A 19,413-nucleotide genomic window follows, 5' to 3' on the forward strand; every position below is an offset into this window, starting at 1 on the left:
GATTCTTCAGCATACGCAAATCAATCAATGTGATACACCATATTAACAGATTGAAGAATAAAAGCCATATGATCATCTCAATAGATACAGAAAAAGTTTTTGACAAAATTCAACACCATTTAGGATAAAAACTCTTCAGAAAGTGGTTATAGAGGGAACGTACCTCAACATAATAAAGGCCATATATGACAAACCCACAGCAAATATTATTCTCAATGGTGAAAAACTGAAAGCATTTCCTCTAAGATCAGGAACAAGACAAGGATGTCCACTCTCGCCACTATTATTCAACATAGTTTTGGAAGTCCTAGCCATGGCAATCAGAGAAGAAAAAGAAATAAAAGGAATCCAAATTGGAAAAGCAGAAGTAAAACTGTCACTGTTTGCAGATGACATGATACTACACACAGAAAATCCTAAAGATGCCAGCAGAAAACTGCTAGAGCTAATCAATGAATTTGGTGGAGTTGCAAGATACAAAATTAATGCACAGAAATCTCTTGCATTCCTAGACACTAAAACGAAAGATCAGAAAGAGAAATTAAGGAAGTGATCCCATTCACCATTGCCACAAAGAAAATTAAATACCTAGGAATAAACCTACCTAAGGAGGTAAAAGACCTGTACTCAGAAAACAATAAGACAGTGATGAAAGGAATCAAAGATGACACAGACAGATGGAGAGATATACCATGTTCTTGGATTGGAAGAATCAATATTGTGAAAATGACTATACTACCCAAAGCAATCTACAGATTCAATGCAATCCCTATCAAACTACCACTGGCATTTTTTGCGGAACTAGAACAAAAAATCTTAAAATTTGTATGGAGACAAAAAAGACCCCGAACAGCCAAAGCAATCTCGAGGGAAATAAACGAAGCTGGAGGAATCAGACTCCCTGACTTCAGACTATACCACAGAGGTACAGTAATGAAGACAATATGGTACTGGCACAAAAACAGAAATATAGATCAATGGAACAGGATAGAAAGCCCAGAGATTAACCCACGCACCTATGGTCAACTAATCTGTGACAAAGGAAGCAAGGCTATACAATGGAGAAGAGACAATTCCTTCAGTAAGTGGTGCTGGGGAAACTGGACAGCTACATGTAAAAAAATGAAATTAGAACACTCTCTAACACCATACACAAAAATAAAATCAAAATAGATTAAAGACCTAAATGTAAGGCCAGACACTATCAAACTCTTAGAGGAAAACATAGGAAGAACACTTGGACATAAATCACAGCAAGATCTTTTATCACCCACCTCCTAGAGTAATGGAAATAAAAACAAAAATAAACAAATGGGACCTAATGAAACTTAAAAGCTTTTGCACAGCAAAGGAAACTATAAACAAGGCGAAAAGACAACCCTCAGAATGGGAGAAAATATTTGCAAATGAAGCAATGGACAAACGATTAATCTGCAAAATATATAAACAGCTCATGCAGCTCAATATTAAAAAAACAAACACCCCAATCAAAAAATGGGCATAAGACCTAAATAGACATTTCTCCATAGAAGACATACAGATGGCCAAGAGGCACATGAAAAGCTGCTCAACATCACTAATCATTAGAGAAATGCAAATCAAAACTACAATGAGGTATCACCTCACACCGGTCAGAATGGCCATCATGAAAAAGTCTACAAACAATAAGTGCTGGAGAGGGTGTGGAGAAAAGGGAACCCTCTTGCACTGTTGGTGGGAATGTAAATTGATATAGCCGCTATGGAGAACAGTATGGAGGTTCCTTAGAAAACTAAAAATAGAACTACCATATGATCCAGCAGTCCCACTACTGGGCATATACCCTGAGAAAACCATAATTCAAAAAGAGACATGTACCCCAATGTTCATTGCAGCACTATTTACAATAGCCAGGACATGGAAGCAACCTAAGTGTCCATCGGCCGATGAATGGATGAAGCAGATGTGGCACATATATACAATGGAATATTACTCAGCCATAAAAGGAAATGAAATTGAGTTGTTTGTAGTGAGGTAGATGGACCTAGAGTCTGTCATAGAGTGAAGTAAGTCAGAAAGAGAAAAACAACTACCGTATGCTAACACATATATATGGAATCTAAAAAAAAAAATGTTTCTTATGAACCTAGGGGCAGGACAGGAATAAAGATGCAGATATAGAGAATGGAGCTGAGGACACGGGTAGGGGGATGGGAAAGCTGGAGCGACATGAGAGAGTAGCATTGACATATATATGCTACCAAATGTAAAATAGCTAGTGGGAAGCAGCTGCATAGCACAGCGAGAGCAGGTCAGTGCTTTGTGACCACCTAGAGGGGTGGGACGGAGACTCTAGAGGGAGGGGATATGGTGATATATGTATACGTATAGCTGATTCACTTTGTTATACAGCGGAAACTAACAACATTGTAAAGCAGTTATACTCCAATAAAGATGTTAAAAAAAAGTTCAAGAAGATTTCTCAGAAGGGAAAGATCTGAGTTTCCAGATATCCTGAAAGGACCACTGAGGGCCCATTATAATGGATGAAAATAGGCTCAAACCCAGGAACATTACTGTGAAATTTCATAACACTGGAACAAAGGAAAGATCCTTCTTTGCCTTGACTCTTAGAGGATGTTCTCCACCAAAACAAAAGAGTAAACCAAGAAAGAGGAAGAGATAAGAAATCCAACTCAGGTGAAAAACATAGGAAGTTCCAAGGTTGATAGTGAAGGGAAGTCCCCAGATGACAGCTCTGCAACAGTGTGGAGAGCACTCAACCCAGATAGGACAAGGATGGAGGAGTGGGGGGCTCTGTTCAAGACAAAGACAGACATTGGTAGGTGTCTAATGGTGGTTGACTGTGTCTATCAGAAGCTGTGCCTATTAGACGGTCAGTACAAAGTAAAACACACAAATGGGGGAAAAGGTAACAGTTAATTTCAGGAAAAATAAGAAAATAAACAACCATAGTCCACAATGCTCAACTGTGAATTGTATTTTCGTAGACAGGTTACATAATCACAGAAGTTGATTTAAGCAAAGTGTAGTATCCTCGGAGCATGGGGCACAGGAACAGAGGGGAATGGGGTGTAAGAGAGTTGGATGCTTATCTACCATAATAAATGATAGAATATGTCTAAAAGTCACAATTTAAAACAGTATGATCTAGGCATATTATTTGGAAGCACCAAGATGTATACTCCAGAAGAAATGGCCAAATACTGAAAAGTGGTTGCCTCTGGAAAAGGGTACTGGAGGAGTGTGAGGAATGATGCAGGGAATCACTGTTTTGTTATAAATTTTTGTTATAAATTTTTCAGTACCATTTAACTTTCTAAATGATGAATGTATATACCTTTGATAAAATAAATTTTAAAAAATGTTATGCTTTTCTAGGGTTTTATTTTAATAATTTTTAAAAAGCATATGTTATGCTTTTTTCAAAATGAAAAAATAAACATAAAGGAAAAAAAAAGAATTACCATATGACCCAGCAATCCCACTGCTGGGCATATACCCAGAGATAGCTATAATTCAAAAAGACACATGCATCCCAGTGTTCATTGCAGCACTGTTTACAATAGCCAGGTTATGGAAGCAGCCTAAATGCCCATCGACAGACGAATGGATAAAGAAGATGTGGTACATGCATACAATGGAATATTACTCAGCCATAAAAAAAGGAACGAAATTGGGTCATTTGCAGAGACATGGATGGACCTAGAGACTGTCATGCAGAGTGAAGTCAGAAAGAGAAAAACAAATAGTGTATATTAACACGTATATGTGGAATCTAGAAAAATGGTAGAGATGAACCAGTTTGCAAGGCAGAAATAGGGACACAGATGTAGAGAACAAAAGTATGGACACCAAGGGGGGAAAGCAGGGGGTATGGTGAATTGGGAGATTGGAAATGACATATATACACCAATGTGTATAAAATAGATAACTAATAAGAACCTGCTGTATAAAAAAAGTAAATGCATACATAAAGTTTATCAGATATTGCCCATTTTCTCTACAAAAGGTATGAACCAATTTATATTCCCACCAGTGTATGAGAGTGCCTGTGTCCACACAGTGTCACCAATAGAATGTGTTTTCACACGGTTTTTATTTTTACCAATATGATGGGTGAAAAATGGTATCTCAGTGTTTTTAATTTGCATTTATTTTATTAGGAATGAGTTTGACCATTTTCTTAACTTTAGGACTGTACAAAACCAGGCCACAGGCCAAATTTAATCTGTAGTCCCCAGTTTGCTGACCCCTACTTGTAGTCCATTATTTTTCCTTTTTCTTTAGGTATTCCAATTTAGTGTGTTTTCTTTCTTTGCTTATCTTTCATTTCAACCACTTTCTCTCTGACCCTTTTTACTTCTTTATCTCATTTTTATTCTCTTTGCTGTTTTCAGCCTTTCTTAAATATCCCTTACTGTGTTTTCCTGAAATCATTTAATTTTTATTTCTTCCTACTGTTTATCCTTTTCATTTTTTAACGTTAAATCTCTTTTCATATTCCCGAATGCTTATTTGAGGATATGCAGTTGAGTTTGGGGTGCTGTATTACAGTTTTCCTTTGCTTTATCACCATTTTTTGGAGGTGAAGGCAGATTTTCCTATACCGGGATGTTTTCATTCTGATTGTTGTGTTTTCATCTCAGAGTTACTTTGTGTAGATTTGTCTTTTTCTGTTTAGTCATTAGTGGATATTTTTTTTCTTACAAGAATTCCTAGTTTAAGAGTGCCCTCTTTTCAGTGCAGAGAAACAAAGTATGATTTCTTTAATTTAGAGTGTCTTTTTGTTTGTTTGTTTAGTGATTGGGGAAGGTTTGTGAGTTCTGTGATTTTCTGGTAGGAGAAAGGTTCTCTTTTGTTTCCCGGGTTTTTGCATTTTGTTCTTTGGAGTTTTCATTTATTTGGTCTTCAGTGGGCCCTTCTCCCTTCCTTTTTTAACTGTCTTCACCAGACTTATGCCCATTGAATGCTGCCACCTTGACTTGCACACTCTCCTCGGTCTTTTCTCTGTAGTCACTGTTCAGTGTTACCAGAGCTCCTACAGTACAGCATCCTCACTTTGGCTGGTAGTGCCAGACTGTAATGATGGTCTTGCAGGCTGAAATGATGCACAGTGATTTTAATCATCAGTGGGAAAAATGACACTTGTTCTGTGACCTTTATAATTTTTTGCCAAAACATTAAAAACTATTACCGTTATAAATGTACACAGAATTTTTAAATGGTAAAACCAATGTTTATTTATTAGTACATCATAATTTAAAACATTAGCAATATTGAAAATTAAAGTGTTTTCTGTGTAAAAACATTCATCAGTAGTAGCTTGAACAGCACTGTTTGTCTTCTCATTATATAATTTATAATATGGAGCAGGCATCTTTTCTGTCTTGGTAAATGATCATACTCCTTTCTAAGTTTGTATCAGCTTCCAACATTCTGTCCTTTGCATTTTCATTGTGAAATATCTGAGAGTTCCTTTTATGTGAAGTTTTTGCCAGCATCTCTTCTCTAGAACATCTCCATCTTTTTCATCAGAGCCACTTTCCTCATTTATGTAGATATTTCTTTCGCCTTCACTTGATTTTTCTGACTGCACATCTAGTCTCAATCAGCCAGCACTGTCATGATAGCTGTTTCTTATATTACTCTGTTTGATCTCAATTTCACTTTCAGTGTTAACTGCTTTTCATTTCTTTACTGCACTTTCATCTTTGGTAGCCAATCTCCTTTTTTGATTGTTTTTAAAACATCATGTGGGTTTATCACTAAAAGACAAAGAGACAGCACAGCCACATACATTGCTGTCTGTGTGAACTGAAAAACATGTGCAGTGACCAATTACTACAGACTTTGAAAAAGGTGACGTGATTGGTCACTGATTGTGATACACATCTATTATGTATGTAATGGTTTGTGGACTGAGGAGCTAGCAGCAAGTTTGTACTTTATGCAGTTGCTAACTGTTAATATATTGTTATTACTGAAATTTGAACCATACTATGTTACTTAACTAAGCCGGGGTACCTGGAATTTGTGTATATTGGAACTGTGCAAAGCAAGGATTGCCTGTATTTCACACTGAGGCTTTTCCTAGTGATTTAAGCTAGTGATTTTAGGTAATCTCAGACCTGCCATTAGCGCCCCTCCTCTCTCTTCCTCACAAGTTTTCATAGATTGCCCTTGCTCTCTGCAAAAGTATGTCAGGAGTGTGGGATTTGATGTTTCTTCTTCTGTAGAAAGGAAATTTGAAGCTTGAGCATGTCTTCTAGCTTTGACAAGGTTTCAGTTTTATGTAGTTGTATTGTTCTTATCCTGTTTTGATTTTGTGGGATATGTGGGGAGATTCAAATTTAGGCAGGCACCATTATCATTGGCTACCTAAGAGCCTCAAAATAGATTTGTGTTTATAATGTTATAGGAGTATAAAATCCTTACATTTTCCTTAAATTCATATATTCTTGAAAGTGAGAGAGGAATAAAGGTTGGGGCTTCTTATTGGGTAGAAATTAAATATGTAGGTGCCATCTTTGGACAGTATTCTCAGAATATGCCTAGTGCATACATTTACTGATTTGGCTTGGTGAATAAGACAAGAGCAGGTACTTGAAAATGCCTAGATCTATTTCATTGTGGGAAAGAGTGCATATTTTGAAAAATATAAAGGAGAACTAAAATTAGATCAAGAGACAAAAAATGAGCATAATGACAACTTATTTATTTATTATTATTTCCCTGTTAAACTGAACATATTTTTCTTTTTCAGTCCTATGACAATGGGTTGGCACAGGGAGCTGGACTTGAATCTCATGGTAAGGCATCTTAAAATAAATGGACATGTAGTTTCTTTTGTTCCTTCAAATAACATCATGGTATCTTCAACATGTAGGACCTCAGAAGTCTGTCTCAACTCTTGGTGCAGCCTGACTGTCTTCTTTCCTACTTCTCTCTGTTGACACTGCTGTGCCAACTCGAGCCTCTCCTAGGTCAGTAACCATTCAGAGATTATTCAGACCAGAATGTTCAAACAGTACTTTCTGGTGATCATTTCAGCTGTTAGTTGCATGAAAACATCTTGGGGTGATTTAAAATATTGTTAGAAAACAGCACGTTTTCTTCTTTGGTGTAATACTAAAAAGCTAGATACAGAATATTAAACATGAATCAATGAATTTGTGAAGAAAAAATTTTTTTTACCTCCTTAATATAATTGTCCTAAGTCATAGTGATAAAACATTTTGCCACATAGCATATGTTCACTGCATACATTAATACAGTTTCTCCTTTCACACTTTTCCTCAATTTTGGCAGAACCAGAGTGAGCGATAGTCACTTAGTTTGTCAAAACATCAATAGCCTGAACTCTTTCAAGTGGAATATATCGTGTAGAAGTAAATGCACTTCCTTGCTCCTTTTTTTTTTTTTTTTTTAAAAAAAGAGCCCAGATCAGGGAGGCTCTCTGAGTGAAATCCTTGTTTCCTCTTCATCACAGCAGTGTTTTTGTGCTCACCTGTGTGTCCATCCCTCTGCTAGCACGATAGAGTAGAAAGAACACATCAATATTCAGGTCTCAGCCCTAACACTAGCTATGTGGCTTAGGCCCCTTACTTAATCTCTCTGAGGATTTCCTCATCAACAGAGTAGAAATAATTATATCTTTCTTTAAAATTATTTTTAGAGATACGAGGGAAACTGGTTTGTAAACTGTAAACCATGTATAAACATTTTTTTAAAACACATTCCTTGTGCTTTCCCTAGGACCTGTCCTATCAGGTATCTCTTCCCTCTCTGACATTTTCACTCCCTCCTCCGGTGGTATTTGTAGAGCATACGTGTCACTAAGGGGCGTATAGAAAACTGTCTTGGATTTTCCTCTGAAGCCATACTGTAATTAGGACATCATAATTCTTGTGTATGTCTATATGAGATTGGGGGTGGCAGTAGCAATTATGTCACTGGTCATCACTACTTGGTAAGGAGGGATATACTTGTAGTTGCACAAAGAGGAAATCTGGCATCTATAAGAATTTCTGAGAAGACGAGGTCTGGGCTCACTATTGTAAAGGATGTTAATGGGCACTCAGGCGGAGGAGATACTTTGCAGTGCAGGAGACCTGTGGAACAAACACTGTTGTTCCCCAGAAAATGGGATTACGTTCTCTGGGATATGAAACAGAGAGGGCCGCTCAAACATGATACTCTCTGATGGAAAAAAAGTCTTGCTGAGTCACACAAGTAGTGATTTGGAGTCAGTATGACTCGAGTAGGATCACACCCAGCAAGATCATCATTGATGGGCTGTGGTTCATGCCAAAAAGCTTACATCTTCCTTTTACACTCTTTTTGTCTTGGTAGATTTAAGGTCTAAAGCCCGAGAGGAGGGCTTCCTACGCAGGGTGCCACAGTACAGGGTGTGCTGCAAATGGGGTATAGGCATGCCAAGCTATTGCTGCCTGAGCCTTTGGAGCAGCCAAGACCTAGGCGTCTAGAGCTCCCGTTTAGGTACCAGGAGCTCGCTCCTCAGGTCACCGCTGTGTGTTCTGCAAATGTCAGACGTTTTAATGTTCTTGTGTGCTGTGAGGTTAGATAGGCTGAGAAGTACTACTCTAGAAGGCTTTGGTATAGCCTCCCTTCCCTATCTTATCACTGTCTACACTGGCAAGAGAAACCTCTTTCTAAAAAGTAGTCTTGCAGATTGGGCACTCTGAAGTCATGGTGTTCTCCCTTTTTCTCCTTTTATTAATCTTTTTAGAATAGTGGTCCAGGTATACTATTTGCCCTTCTACACAAATGGCTTGTTCTTTAATTTTTCTGTGTAAGATTCAGCAACTTAAATGAAATATTTCTTTTAAAGTCATGAATGGTCTACATTTCAAATCCAGTGTCTTTTTCTCATTCCTCATCTTCTATTTATTGAAGCAAATGAAGCTGTTAGCCTCTTCCCCTTCTTTCTTGAAGTATCAATTCCTCTTGTCCTTCTTCCTGACAAGTTGTTTCTGGCTCCTTCACAATTTTTGTTTCTTCCTCTCACCTCTTTATCTTAGTCCAACTTCCTTCTTTTCATTGGATCATTCATCTTTCTAAATATCAGGACTCTTATACTTGCTATTCCTTCTATATAGAATCCTCCACTCCCATCCCTAGCAAACACCTGGCTTCACTTCACATCCTTCAGGTATTGGCTCAAATGATATTTTTGGAAAAGCCCCCTTTTTAAAATTGCAAACCACCCACAAACACACCTCCTGTTTAGAGTTGCAAACCAACCACAGATACATACCCCATTCTCTGTCCCCCTTTCTGGCTTTATTTTTCTCCATATCACTTTTATTTTATTTATTTGTTTATTGTCTGTCTCCACATAATATATGCCTCATGAGATCAGAGGTTTTGGCCTATTTTATTCGCTGTTTTATCTCCCACACTTGTAACACGTGGCACATAGTTAAATGAACTAACAGATGGTTCCCTGTCAATCATCCCTGGGGTGATGGCACCCACACTTTGTTTCCAAATCTATACTGTTGCTTCTGAGCTGCATACTGCCTTTCTGTGTGCCTGCCAGGCAGAGCTAGCTACCTTTATATCTCTCAAGCTGCACATTTTTAAAAACCATCATTCTGCTCTTTCCTTCCTTCCAAGTCTGTTTTTGCTATTCAGGAATGTGGAACTATTCTGATCTACTGATTTTTCAGAGAGCCAGAAATCCAGAATTTGGGGTGTTTAATCTCCTGTTCTGTTTTTTGTTGTTGTTGTTCTTAACTTGCCAGTCACACCAGTCCTCCATTAGTCACCAGTTTATAACCTTTTACAGACTTAAAAGGAAAAGAATTTATTTATTAAGCAGCTGCTCTGTGCCAGCTAACAGTTTTCTCACTTAATCCTCACACTAGCCCTCCGAGAGTGGACCTCTTGGTATTAGTTAGATTCAATCAGAAGCAAAATCACTATGAATATTAAAGACTAGGAATTTATTATAGGAGTAAGATTTTACATGGTTGTGGAAGAAGATGGAGAAGTAAGGCCCTGAAAGGGGTAGCAGGTGGATCAGGAAAGAGTCACTGACAAGCTCTCCTGAGGCACTGGCACAGGTGGACAAGTGAGACCTTGCAGGGGAATCTGGAGAGCCAGGTGCATGCAGCTGCCAGAATGTAACTGGAAGGCTGTTGTTCGTACATCCATTCGTGGGCCTGGTGTCACTAGAGCAAGAAGTAGAAAGAACTTGGATTCCAAGTATATGGGAGAATAAGGGCAAGCTAGACTCTCACAGCACCTCTACCCTTGTCTCTTACCTTCTGTGCCCACAACCAGGGCAATGGCTACTGCTTCACTTCCACCTTAGAGATCTCACACAGATTTCTCTAGCTTCAGACCATATAAAGAAGGGGATTCTGGGAAACAGTTCTCGCTTAGCCAAGTTAACACAGTATAAAACCACCACAGTGATTATTGTCGTTTTACCCAGAGAAGGTAAGTAACTTAACTCCTAGGCTCACATATCAGGTAAGTGTCTTGAAACCCTATGCTTGTTCAGCAGTACCATTCTGCCCATATTTAAATCTCTTAGTGTAGTTCTCCGTGGTCCAGTGCCAGCCTAGCTTTGTAATGTGAGAGATCCCTTCCATGTGCTCTAGGTTGCAGAGAAAATGTATTCTCCAAATGTTCTTACATGCCTTCTCACCCCTGGACTTTACTAATGTTCTTTTTCCTATACTTGAAATGCTTCCCTTTTACTTCTCTTCATTTCCCTTTCCTTAAACTTCAAATTTTACCCATCTTTCTATGCTTAGTTTCACTGTCACATTCTTTGTAAAATCTTTCATTGTTTCTTGTCCCCCCTAGCCCTAAGCAATTTCTCCCTTTTCTTATATTCCCGTAATACTTGGTTCGTACCATTTACTTCTGTTTACCTTCTCTGCTAGGTTGTAAACTGATCGTGTCTTATTTATGTCATACTCCATATGCCCTTGAATATTGTAGTTGTCCAGTACATATTCGATGAGTTAGTTATGCTGTATTCCACTCTGCATCCGAAAGCTGGGAAGGCTGAATTTAGAATGTGTACTTCTGCTACAGTTTGATGTTAATCAAGTTTTTTCATGTGTTCTTTGTCCTAATTCCGCAGTCTAAATGCTGCTTAATACACTGTTTTCTTTTTCTTTTTAACTCAACTGCTGTTCTCCAACACCTGCTTAGCCTGGAGTCCATTTGTCACGAGAACTAAATAGGCACATTGTACCCTTCTAGGCCATGATTATCAAATGTTATGATTCTGTTTATCCTAGTGATTCTTTTATGATAGTACAGTTTTAAGGGAAAATGTTCATGTGTTTTGGAAGAATTAGATTTTCCTACTTCGCTAGGATTGAAACTACTTTTCCCCTTGAGATTCATAATGTAAAAGTTCACATATCTTCATTTGATTCCATGATTCTTTTAGAATATCTCTACTCCTTAATCCAGAAGAGAAGTATTAAACTTTACTTGGCCTGATTTCGTCTAAGCATTCAACTCCCTTGAATCTCCCTCACTTTACCTTTTTCATGTGGTGTTTAAGAGTAAAATGATGTACTTATTTGTGTACCTGTTTACTTAGCTTTCTACTTTAGCTGTATGTTTGTTGACCATCTTAAATTACACATTTCAGAGCACATAGATTCTTTCAAATTATTTGGTATATACAAATAGATACTAAGAGAATGCTTAAAAACGAGCTTTAAAACCTTACGGGAACAATAAGTTAAAACATAAGTAAAGCATAGCAAACAGAACCAGAGTCAGTAACATCTCCTTTACCCTGCAACTGGAAGAACTGGGGTAGGTTGTAAAGAGGGAACCAGTCCCTCCCAGCTGTGATTTTTTTATGACAGTGGTATTCTGTGTACATTAATTATCCACATAACTGAAGCATTCCACTTTAGGTGGCAAACTTTCAGCAGTTTCAGGTGGAAATCTTTCTCTTATTTGTATGTGCCTTAATATTCTCGTACTCTTACATGCCTTCGATACAGAAGGTTATTTTCATAACCTTCTTCAACCAGGGCATAATGAACAGAATTTAATCTTTTCTTGATGAATTCAGATCATTATTATGAGAAGGAATTCTTAAATTGTACTTTAATATATATAGTGATGTAACATTCTCGAAGATTTTTGAAGCTTGTAGGAATCATTGACCTAATCCTATTTAGCCCCAAAAGGATATTCTAGTTGAGGTCTTGTGCCTGCTTTTTCTTACTGTACTTATTGTCATAATGTTACCTGTCTTTTCTTGCTGTTTTTGTCTGCCTCTAACACTCTTCTAACATCCTACTTTTAATCCAGGTTTTTAGAACTGGTGTTCTAAAATTGTTTACACAGGAACCTCTCAGGGGTAAATGTTGATAAGTGAATTTTAGCTTAAAGAATAGACTTTGTAATGACTGTGTTTGGCTACTCAGAGACCAGGCTTACTTCAGAAATTGTCATTTTCAAAATCTGGTCATTTGGGCAAAGTAAAGAGTATTTTTATTTTGAATTGTGCCAGTTTGCTTTAAAAAATCCGAACAATTATTTTGGAGAGTAACAATTTAGTGTGTCTTTATTTCTTGGTAGATAGTTTTAAAGATTATGTACTTTCTCTTAGAGGCTTTATATTTAATGATGTAATAATACCTGAAGTCATGGCCAGCTTCTCATGAAAGAGAAATTGAAACTAGTAGGTCATTGAAGGGGAAATAAGATTGATAGTTGCTGAATAGAAATTATTCTAAAAGGTTATGATAAATCTGTTTTACTTTTGTTTTAATTCACTCATGACTAACATAGATCTCCCTTTTTTTTTCTATTGGGAAAAATTCTGAAGACTAAATAGTTCTTACAGTGTGACCCTTTTATTTATTTATTTTTATTTTTTGACAATGAACCTTTTAATGTGATAGCTGCCTTGCATTTTCTAGAGAGAATGCTCACTTTTCCTTTGCCAGAGAATACAGCCAAGATTTGTAACACCAAAAGGAAAGTTACAGGTTGAGGCATATTAGGAACAATCTATTTAAAGATATGGAATTAATAAAAATCACTAGGTCAAGTTGTAATAAGTTGGAAACATAAGTATTTTCAAATTGTTTGGAGTTGACAGCAGATAACGCCAATGGAAAGTGGTGGGGGTTTTTTTGTTGTTGTTTTTTCCTTTATGGAAAAACACTGACTTTTCATTTCCCGAGGAAAGTAATTACCTTTGTGACTATATTGGTTCTATTGAAGCTGTAACATTTTAATAAACTTAGGGGTATAAAACAACACAAATTTATTCTCTTACAGTTCCAGAGGCCAGAAGTCTGAACTGCATCTTACAGGGCTTCAAATCAAGATGTCAGCAGAGCAGGTTTTTTCTGGAGGCTCCAGGGGAAAATCTGTTCCTTTGTCTCTTTCAGCTTCTGGTGGCTGCTGACATTCTTTGACTTCTTGTCTCATCACTTTAGTTTCTGCTTCCATAGTCACAATGCCTCCTCTTTGACTGTGGTTTAATCTCCCTCTGCCCCCCCTTTATAGGGACACTTGTGGTTACACTTAGGGTACACCCCATCCAGGATAATCTCCCCGTCTCAAGATCCTTAACTTCCATCACATTTGCAGAGTCCTTTTTGCCATATAAGGTAGCATGCCCATGTTCAGGGATTAGGACCTGGATATCACTGGGGGGCATTAGTCAGTCTACCATAGTGAGCATGGACCTGTATTGTGCATCTACTTCCAGATACAGTTTTCTTCTCCACACTACCCCCATCCCCAACACACACACACACACACACACACACACACACACACTTGCCCTTTGCTAAAACTTTTCTTCCTTAAATTTCTTAAGCTGACATATAAACTTCTAGTTTATGTTATATGTGAAAATCAGTCTGTAGCTTTAGGCAGATGGAACCTCAATTCATAATCAATACACTGTCTTTAAGGGAATTAAAATCAGACTCAGGTGATAGAGTAGTAGACAGGGAGTAGGAGTTCTAGATTTTAGTTTCAACTCTCCCATTAACCATATAATTTTGAACTACTTTCTAAATCTTTTTTCATTTAAAAAATTGTTCTTACGGCCTTAAGTTATTTTAATTTTTTTCTATTTCATCAAGTTCATATTGAAGACTCCAGTGCTTAGTGGTTATTTTAAATAGTGAAATTAAGGTAAATAAAATAGTGAAATAAAAGTAAAATTAATTGTCTTTTAATTTTATTTCACTATTTTCTAGAGTTATTTAACCCTTTTTTTCTTCAATCATTTCATATTATTTTCCTAGACATCTAATAAGTTTAAAGTATTGTGTGGTTTTAATTAACAGGAGGATCAACTTTTTGTGGCATTGCATCACTGTGCCTGATGGGTAAACTAGAAGAAGTTTTTTCAGAAAAAGAATTGAACAGGATAAAGAGGTGGTGTATAATGAGACAACAAAATGGTTATCATGGAAGACCTAATAAGCCTGTCGACACCTGTTATTCTTTTTGGGTGGGAGCAACTCTAAAGGTAAGAGAAATAATAAAAATGAGAAACCTTTACTCTTTGTTAATAAAAAAACTGTGCGTAAAGGGTTTGGTCTTTGTAATGTTCATTAAATATTGTTAGGTTTAGGGCAAAAGGTTTTTCCTGTTGCTCTGGCAAAGCTAGTCTCTGTATGGTTTTTCCACAGAATTCAATTATCTGTTGTACTACTTAGAAATTTCTATTCTTATAAAGCTCTAGTGTCCCAGAACCTATGTAAGAAAGTAGGTGTAATGTCATAAAAAACTTTTACCTGAAACTGATCGGTGGTCTGTCTAGTGGGGAGATCTGTCTGAACATACCAGTAAAGGGTTTATGGGAAAATTTAATCTTAAAAGATAAACCATGGGTCATTCCTTTAGAAACCATCTAAGGTTTTCTATTTTGTATTAATTTATTTGTGTCAGCCTTCTGAAATGTATTGATTAATATGTTCATACATTTTCTCCATCTCTACTACCTTTTGATGTACCTAAATACATAAGCTTGTTAGCCATTGCATACCCACAAGTTTTCAATACCTTAAAATCGCCTTTTTTGCCTTTAAAACATATCACCTAGGCCTGATGTTCAGGAATCTAACAAAAGTCTATGTTCATCATCTATACACAGTAAGTCCCCTGCATATGAACAAGTTGCATTCCGAGAGTGCATTTGTAAGTCCAGTTTGTTTGTAAGTCTAACAGAGTTAGCCTAGGTACCCAACTAACACAATCGGCTGTATAGTACTGTACTGTAATAGGTTTATAATACTTTTCACACAAATAATATGTAAAAAACAAACACAAAAAGTAAAACATTTTTAATCCTACAGTATAGTATTTGAAAAGTACTATAGTGCAGTACCACAGCTGGCATAGAGGGGCTGGCATCGAGTGAACAGGCAAGAAGAGTTACTGACTGGAGGAGGGAGAGGAGTTGGGAGATGGTAGAGCCAAAGGATCGTCAGCAACAGGAGACGGAGGGCAAGCTGCAATTTCACTCACGCCTGACGTGGATGGCACAGGTTCTGGTTCCTTGCTGGATTCAGTTCTATCTACCCTCTTGAAAAAACGATCCAGAGATGTCTGGTTAGTAGCTCTTTTTTTCTCGTCATAGATGACACGCTAGCACTGGATTGCATTCTGAATGGCTGCTGCAACCTTCGTGTACCGTTCTACATTCGGGTCCTGTGCCTCAAAAACTAACAGTGTCTCCTCAAATAAAGAAAATCCCCTTGCCATTTCCTGCATCATGAATCTCTTCGGTTCTTCAGCTACTTCTTCCTCTTGTCTCTCTTCATCCTTTCTCTGGGCCTCCAGTTCCATCAGGTCTTCATTAGTAAACTTCTCCTGTTGCACACCAAGGAATTCAATGAAGTCGTCCTCTTGCAGATCTAGCTTGAAATAAAGATACTGTACTACTGTACTCTATACAGTACTGTACAGTAGAGTACACAAAAAGCACAACCACTTGTAGAGGATGCACGCATGTGACAATGTACGCCAGACATGTGAACTGACTTACGCGATTGGACATGTGAATGCACGTTTGCATCTTTGAATGTTCACAACTTAAAGGTTCGTATGTGGGGACTTACTATAATATCCTAATTTTTTTCTCTTAAACAAAATTCATACATGTGGTTGAAATGAATTGGGAAAATAGAACAATTTAAAATGAAGGCAATAGCCTCTGTCTCCTCACTTTTAGTGCCATTCCTCAGGTGCACCATATTAATTTTTATAATTATGAAAAATTTCAAACATACCCAAAAGAAGAGAGAATAGTGTATAATGAACCCTTAATATGTTCATCAACCAATCTCAACAGTTGTCATCCCAAAGCCAGCCTTCATTCATCCATATACCTATCCACTTCCCTCACCCTCACTGACTAATATTTTAAAGCAAATCCCAGATACCATTTTTTATATTATCTGGAAATTTTTCAGTATAATCGCTAAACAAAAAGAGCTTTTTAAAAAATGGAACCGTAGTATCACTTCTAAGAAATCAGCCATAGTTCCTTATCATTAAATATCAAGTCAGGATGATATATATTTCCTATTGCATCACATCAAGAGGCATATAATATAATCTCTGGCTGTCTCTCCTTTTGATCAAAGGGCTCCAGAGTTGTCAAAACTGATTCATCCATTATAAAGTTCCCCATGAGCCTTCTTTGTTCACTTTTTTTTTTATGGTGTTAAAATATACGTAATGTAATAAAGTTTAACTATTTATAAGTGTACAAATCACAGTGTTGTGTAACCAATACCACTGTCTATACCCCAAACATTTTCATCATCCTAAACATAAACTGTGCTCATTAAACAGTAACTCCCCATTCTCCCATCCCTCCAGCCCCTGCTAACCTCTATTCTACTTTTTGTCTCTGTGAATTTACTTATACTAGGTACATCATATAAGTAGAATCATATAATCTACTGTGTCCTGTGTCTGGCTTATATTTCTCAAGCTCCATCCATTTTGTCACATATATCAAAATTTCGTTCCTTCTTATGGTTGAGTAAATATACCTGTTTTATGTATATACCACATTTTGTTTTTCTGTTCATCTGTTGATGGACACTTGGATTGTTTTCACCTTTTGGCTATTGTAAATATGGTGGCAGTGAGCACTGGTGTAAAATAAATATCTGTTTCTGGATAATTACCTAGGAGTGGAATCGGTGTATTACATGGTAATTATATGTTCAACTTTTTGAGAAACCACCAAACTATTTTCCACAGTGGCTGCACCATTTTACATTCCCACTAGCAATGTATAAGCGTTCCAATTTCTCTACATTCTCACCAATACTTGTTTTTTCTGTTTTTTTTTTTTTTTATAATACCATCCTAATGGCTATGTGGTGACATCTCATTTTGGTTTTGATTTGCATTTCCCTAATGATTAGTGATATCGAGCACCTTTTGATGTGCTTATTGGCCATCCTGTGTATCTTCTTTGGAGAAATGTCCAATTTATCTATTTTTTCTTTTGTTGCCCGTGCTTTTGGTTGTTATTCCATGAAATCATTGCCAAATCCGATGTTATGAAGATTTTCCCCGATGTTTTATTCCAACGGTTTTATAGTTTTAGTTCTTGAACTTAGGTCTTTGATCCACTTTGAGTTGATTTTTGTATATGGTATAAAGCAAGAGCTTCAGCTTCATCCTTTTACATGTGGGCATCCAGCTTTCCCAATGCCATTTGTTGTAAAGACAGTTCTTTACCCATTAAATTGTCTTGGCACCTTTGTCGAAAATCATCTGTTTATTTCTGGGCTCTCCATTCTATTGCATTGGTCCTTACTGTTTTAATTACTGTAGCTTTGTAATAAATTTCAACGTCAGGAAGTATGAGTTCTTGACATTTTTCTTTTTAAAGATTGTTTTGGCTCTTCAGGGCCCCTTGCAATTTCATGTGAATTTAAGGATTGGCTTTACCATTTCTTAGGGAAAAGGCTGTTGAAATTTTGATAGAGTTTACATTGAATCTGTAGATTGCTTTGAGTATTGTTGACATCTTAACAATGTCAGGTCTTCCTATCCATGATGATGGAATGTTTATGCATTTATTTAGATCTTTAATCTTTCACCAGTGTTTGGTAGTTTTTTGCATACAGATATTTCACCTGCTTAGATAGGTTTATTCCTAAGTATTTAAATTCTTTTGGAAGCTGTTATGAGTGGAATTGCTTTCCTAGTTTTCTTTTGGATTGTTTGTCGCCGATGTATAAAAGCTTCATCATCTTCTTACGGAATGGTTTTAGCAGCCGTTGAGGATCATTACTTAGGTCCATTATGTCATTGGGGGTTGCTATATGGTGATATTCTATCATTCCCTCTAAATTTATTAACTAGGATTCTTTTATAAAGAAGAATTTCACTTTAACTTAAGGTATGGTTATACAGAGAAAGGCAGATGATTCTTTCTCTTAATTTTAATAATGTTCATTCAGTCAGTGAGTTGGTTCCCTAGCATCCTCTAAAGTTTTCCAATAAAATAATTGGGTTTTAGGGTTTTTTTTTTTTTAACCTTTGAGTATCACTGTGAACTCATAGATTTTAATATATTTTATCCATTTTAGTCCATTACATTGTTCTTTTTAATGCTCAAATTGTCCCATCTTTAGCCAGTAGGAGCCCCTTCAAGTTGTTTCTTGAGTCTTTTTGATATGACCTTGGTGGTCTTTGACAACTTTCTAAAGGCAACTACTTTTAAACCTTTTTAAAATTTTTAATTCTTATGGATAACTTTAAATAATAACTTTAAATATGCTGATTTCTTGACTTAACACCTTTAGGCATTATCCCAGCTATGAAAACATATTCCCAACTATAAAAAATGAAGATTTGGCCTCCCCTTTTTCCAGCAGATTGTTACTGGTATATATTTTTTTTAGTTCTGAACCATTTCTCTTCCTCTCCCTTCTAAACCTTTCAGTTTACCTTTACTTTTACAACATCAGCTTAGGTGACATTCATATTTTGTTCAGTAACAATGATCAAATATTTTATGCTTTGCCTTTAGGTTGATTTTAAAATTTGAAAACCAGTAATCACATATTAGGTCTGTATAAATACTTTTTATTGCTAAACCAAGTACAGTGTTAAGATTATTGTTCCTTCTTTCTGTGTAATGACTTATGTGCCACTTGATGAAAAATGTTTCTAGCATCAGGAGTCTAAAGAGTCTCTGCTTATATTCTATTAATTAAACCAAATGAATGAATAAGTTGGTTTCTTATTTGTACCATAACCTTATTATTGGGTTTGTTTCTCTTTTTGAGAAATAATGCTTCTTTATTAATCATTAATACCTTTCGTGGCTCTCTGATTTATTGACACACTTTCAGCTGCTTTGTGACACTTCTTGAACTTTCTTATCTACTGCTC

At 36.7% G+C, this 19,413-nt stretch overlaps 1 protein-coding gene across 2 annotated transcripts in view; it reads left to right on the forward strand.

Annotated features, from left to right (window-relative positions):
• The window catches only part of PGGT1B (protein geranylgeranyltransferase type I subunit beta), a 57,739-nt gene that overhangs the window by 31,472 nt on the left and 6,854 nt on the right, over positions 1-19,413 (forward strand). For both annotated transcript variants that reach the window (XM_027099901.1, XM_027099910.1), the window contains exons 6-7: positions 6,767-6,812; positions 14,328-14,512. In XM_027099901.1, the coding sequence (XP_026955702.1) occupies positions 6,767-6,812; positions 14,328-14,512 (231 nt within the window). The remainder of the gene's footprint in view (positions 1-6,766; positions 6,813-14,327; positions 14,513-19,413) is intronic.

The sequence above is a fragment of the Aethalodelphis obliquidens genome, unplaced genomic scaffold, assembly GCF_003676395.1.
Source record: "Aethalodelphis obliquidens isolate GAN/ISIS:26980383/991018 unplaced genomic scaffold, ASM367639v1 scaffold4, whole genome shotgun sequence".
NCBI classification, from domain to species: domain Eukaryota; kingdom Metazoa; phylum Chordata; class Mammalia; order Artiodactyla; family Delphinidae; genus Aethalodelphis; species Aethalodelphis obliquidens.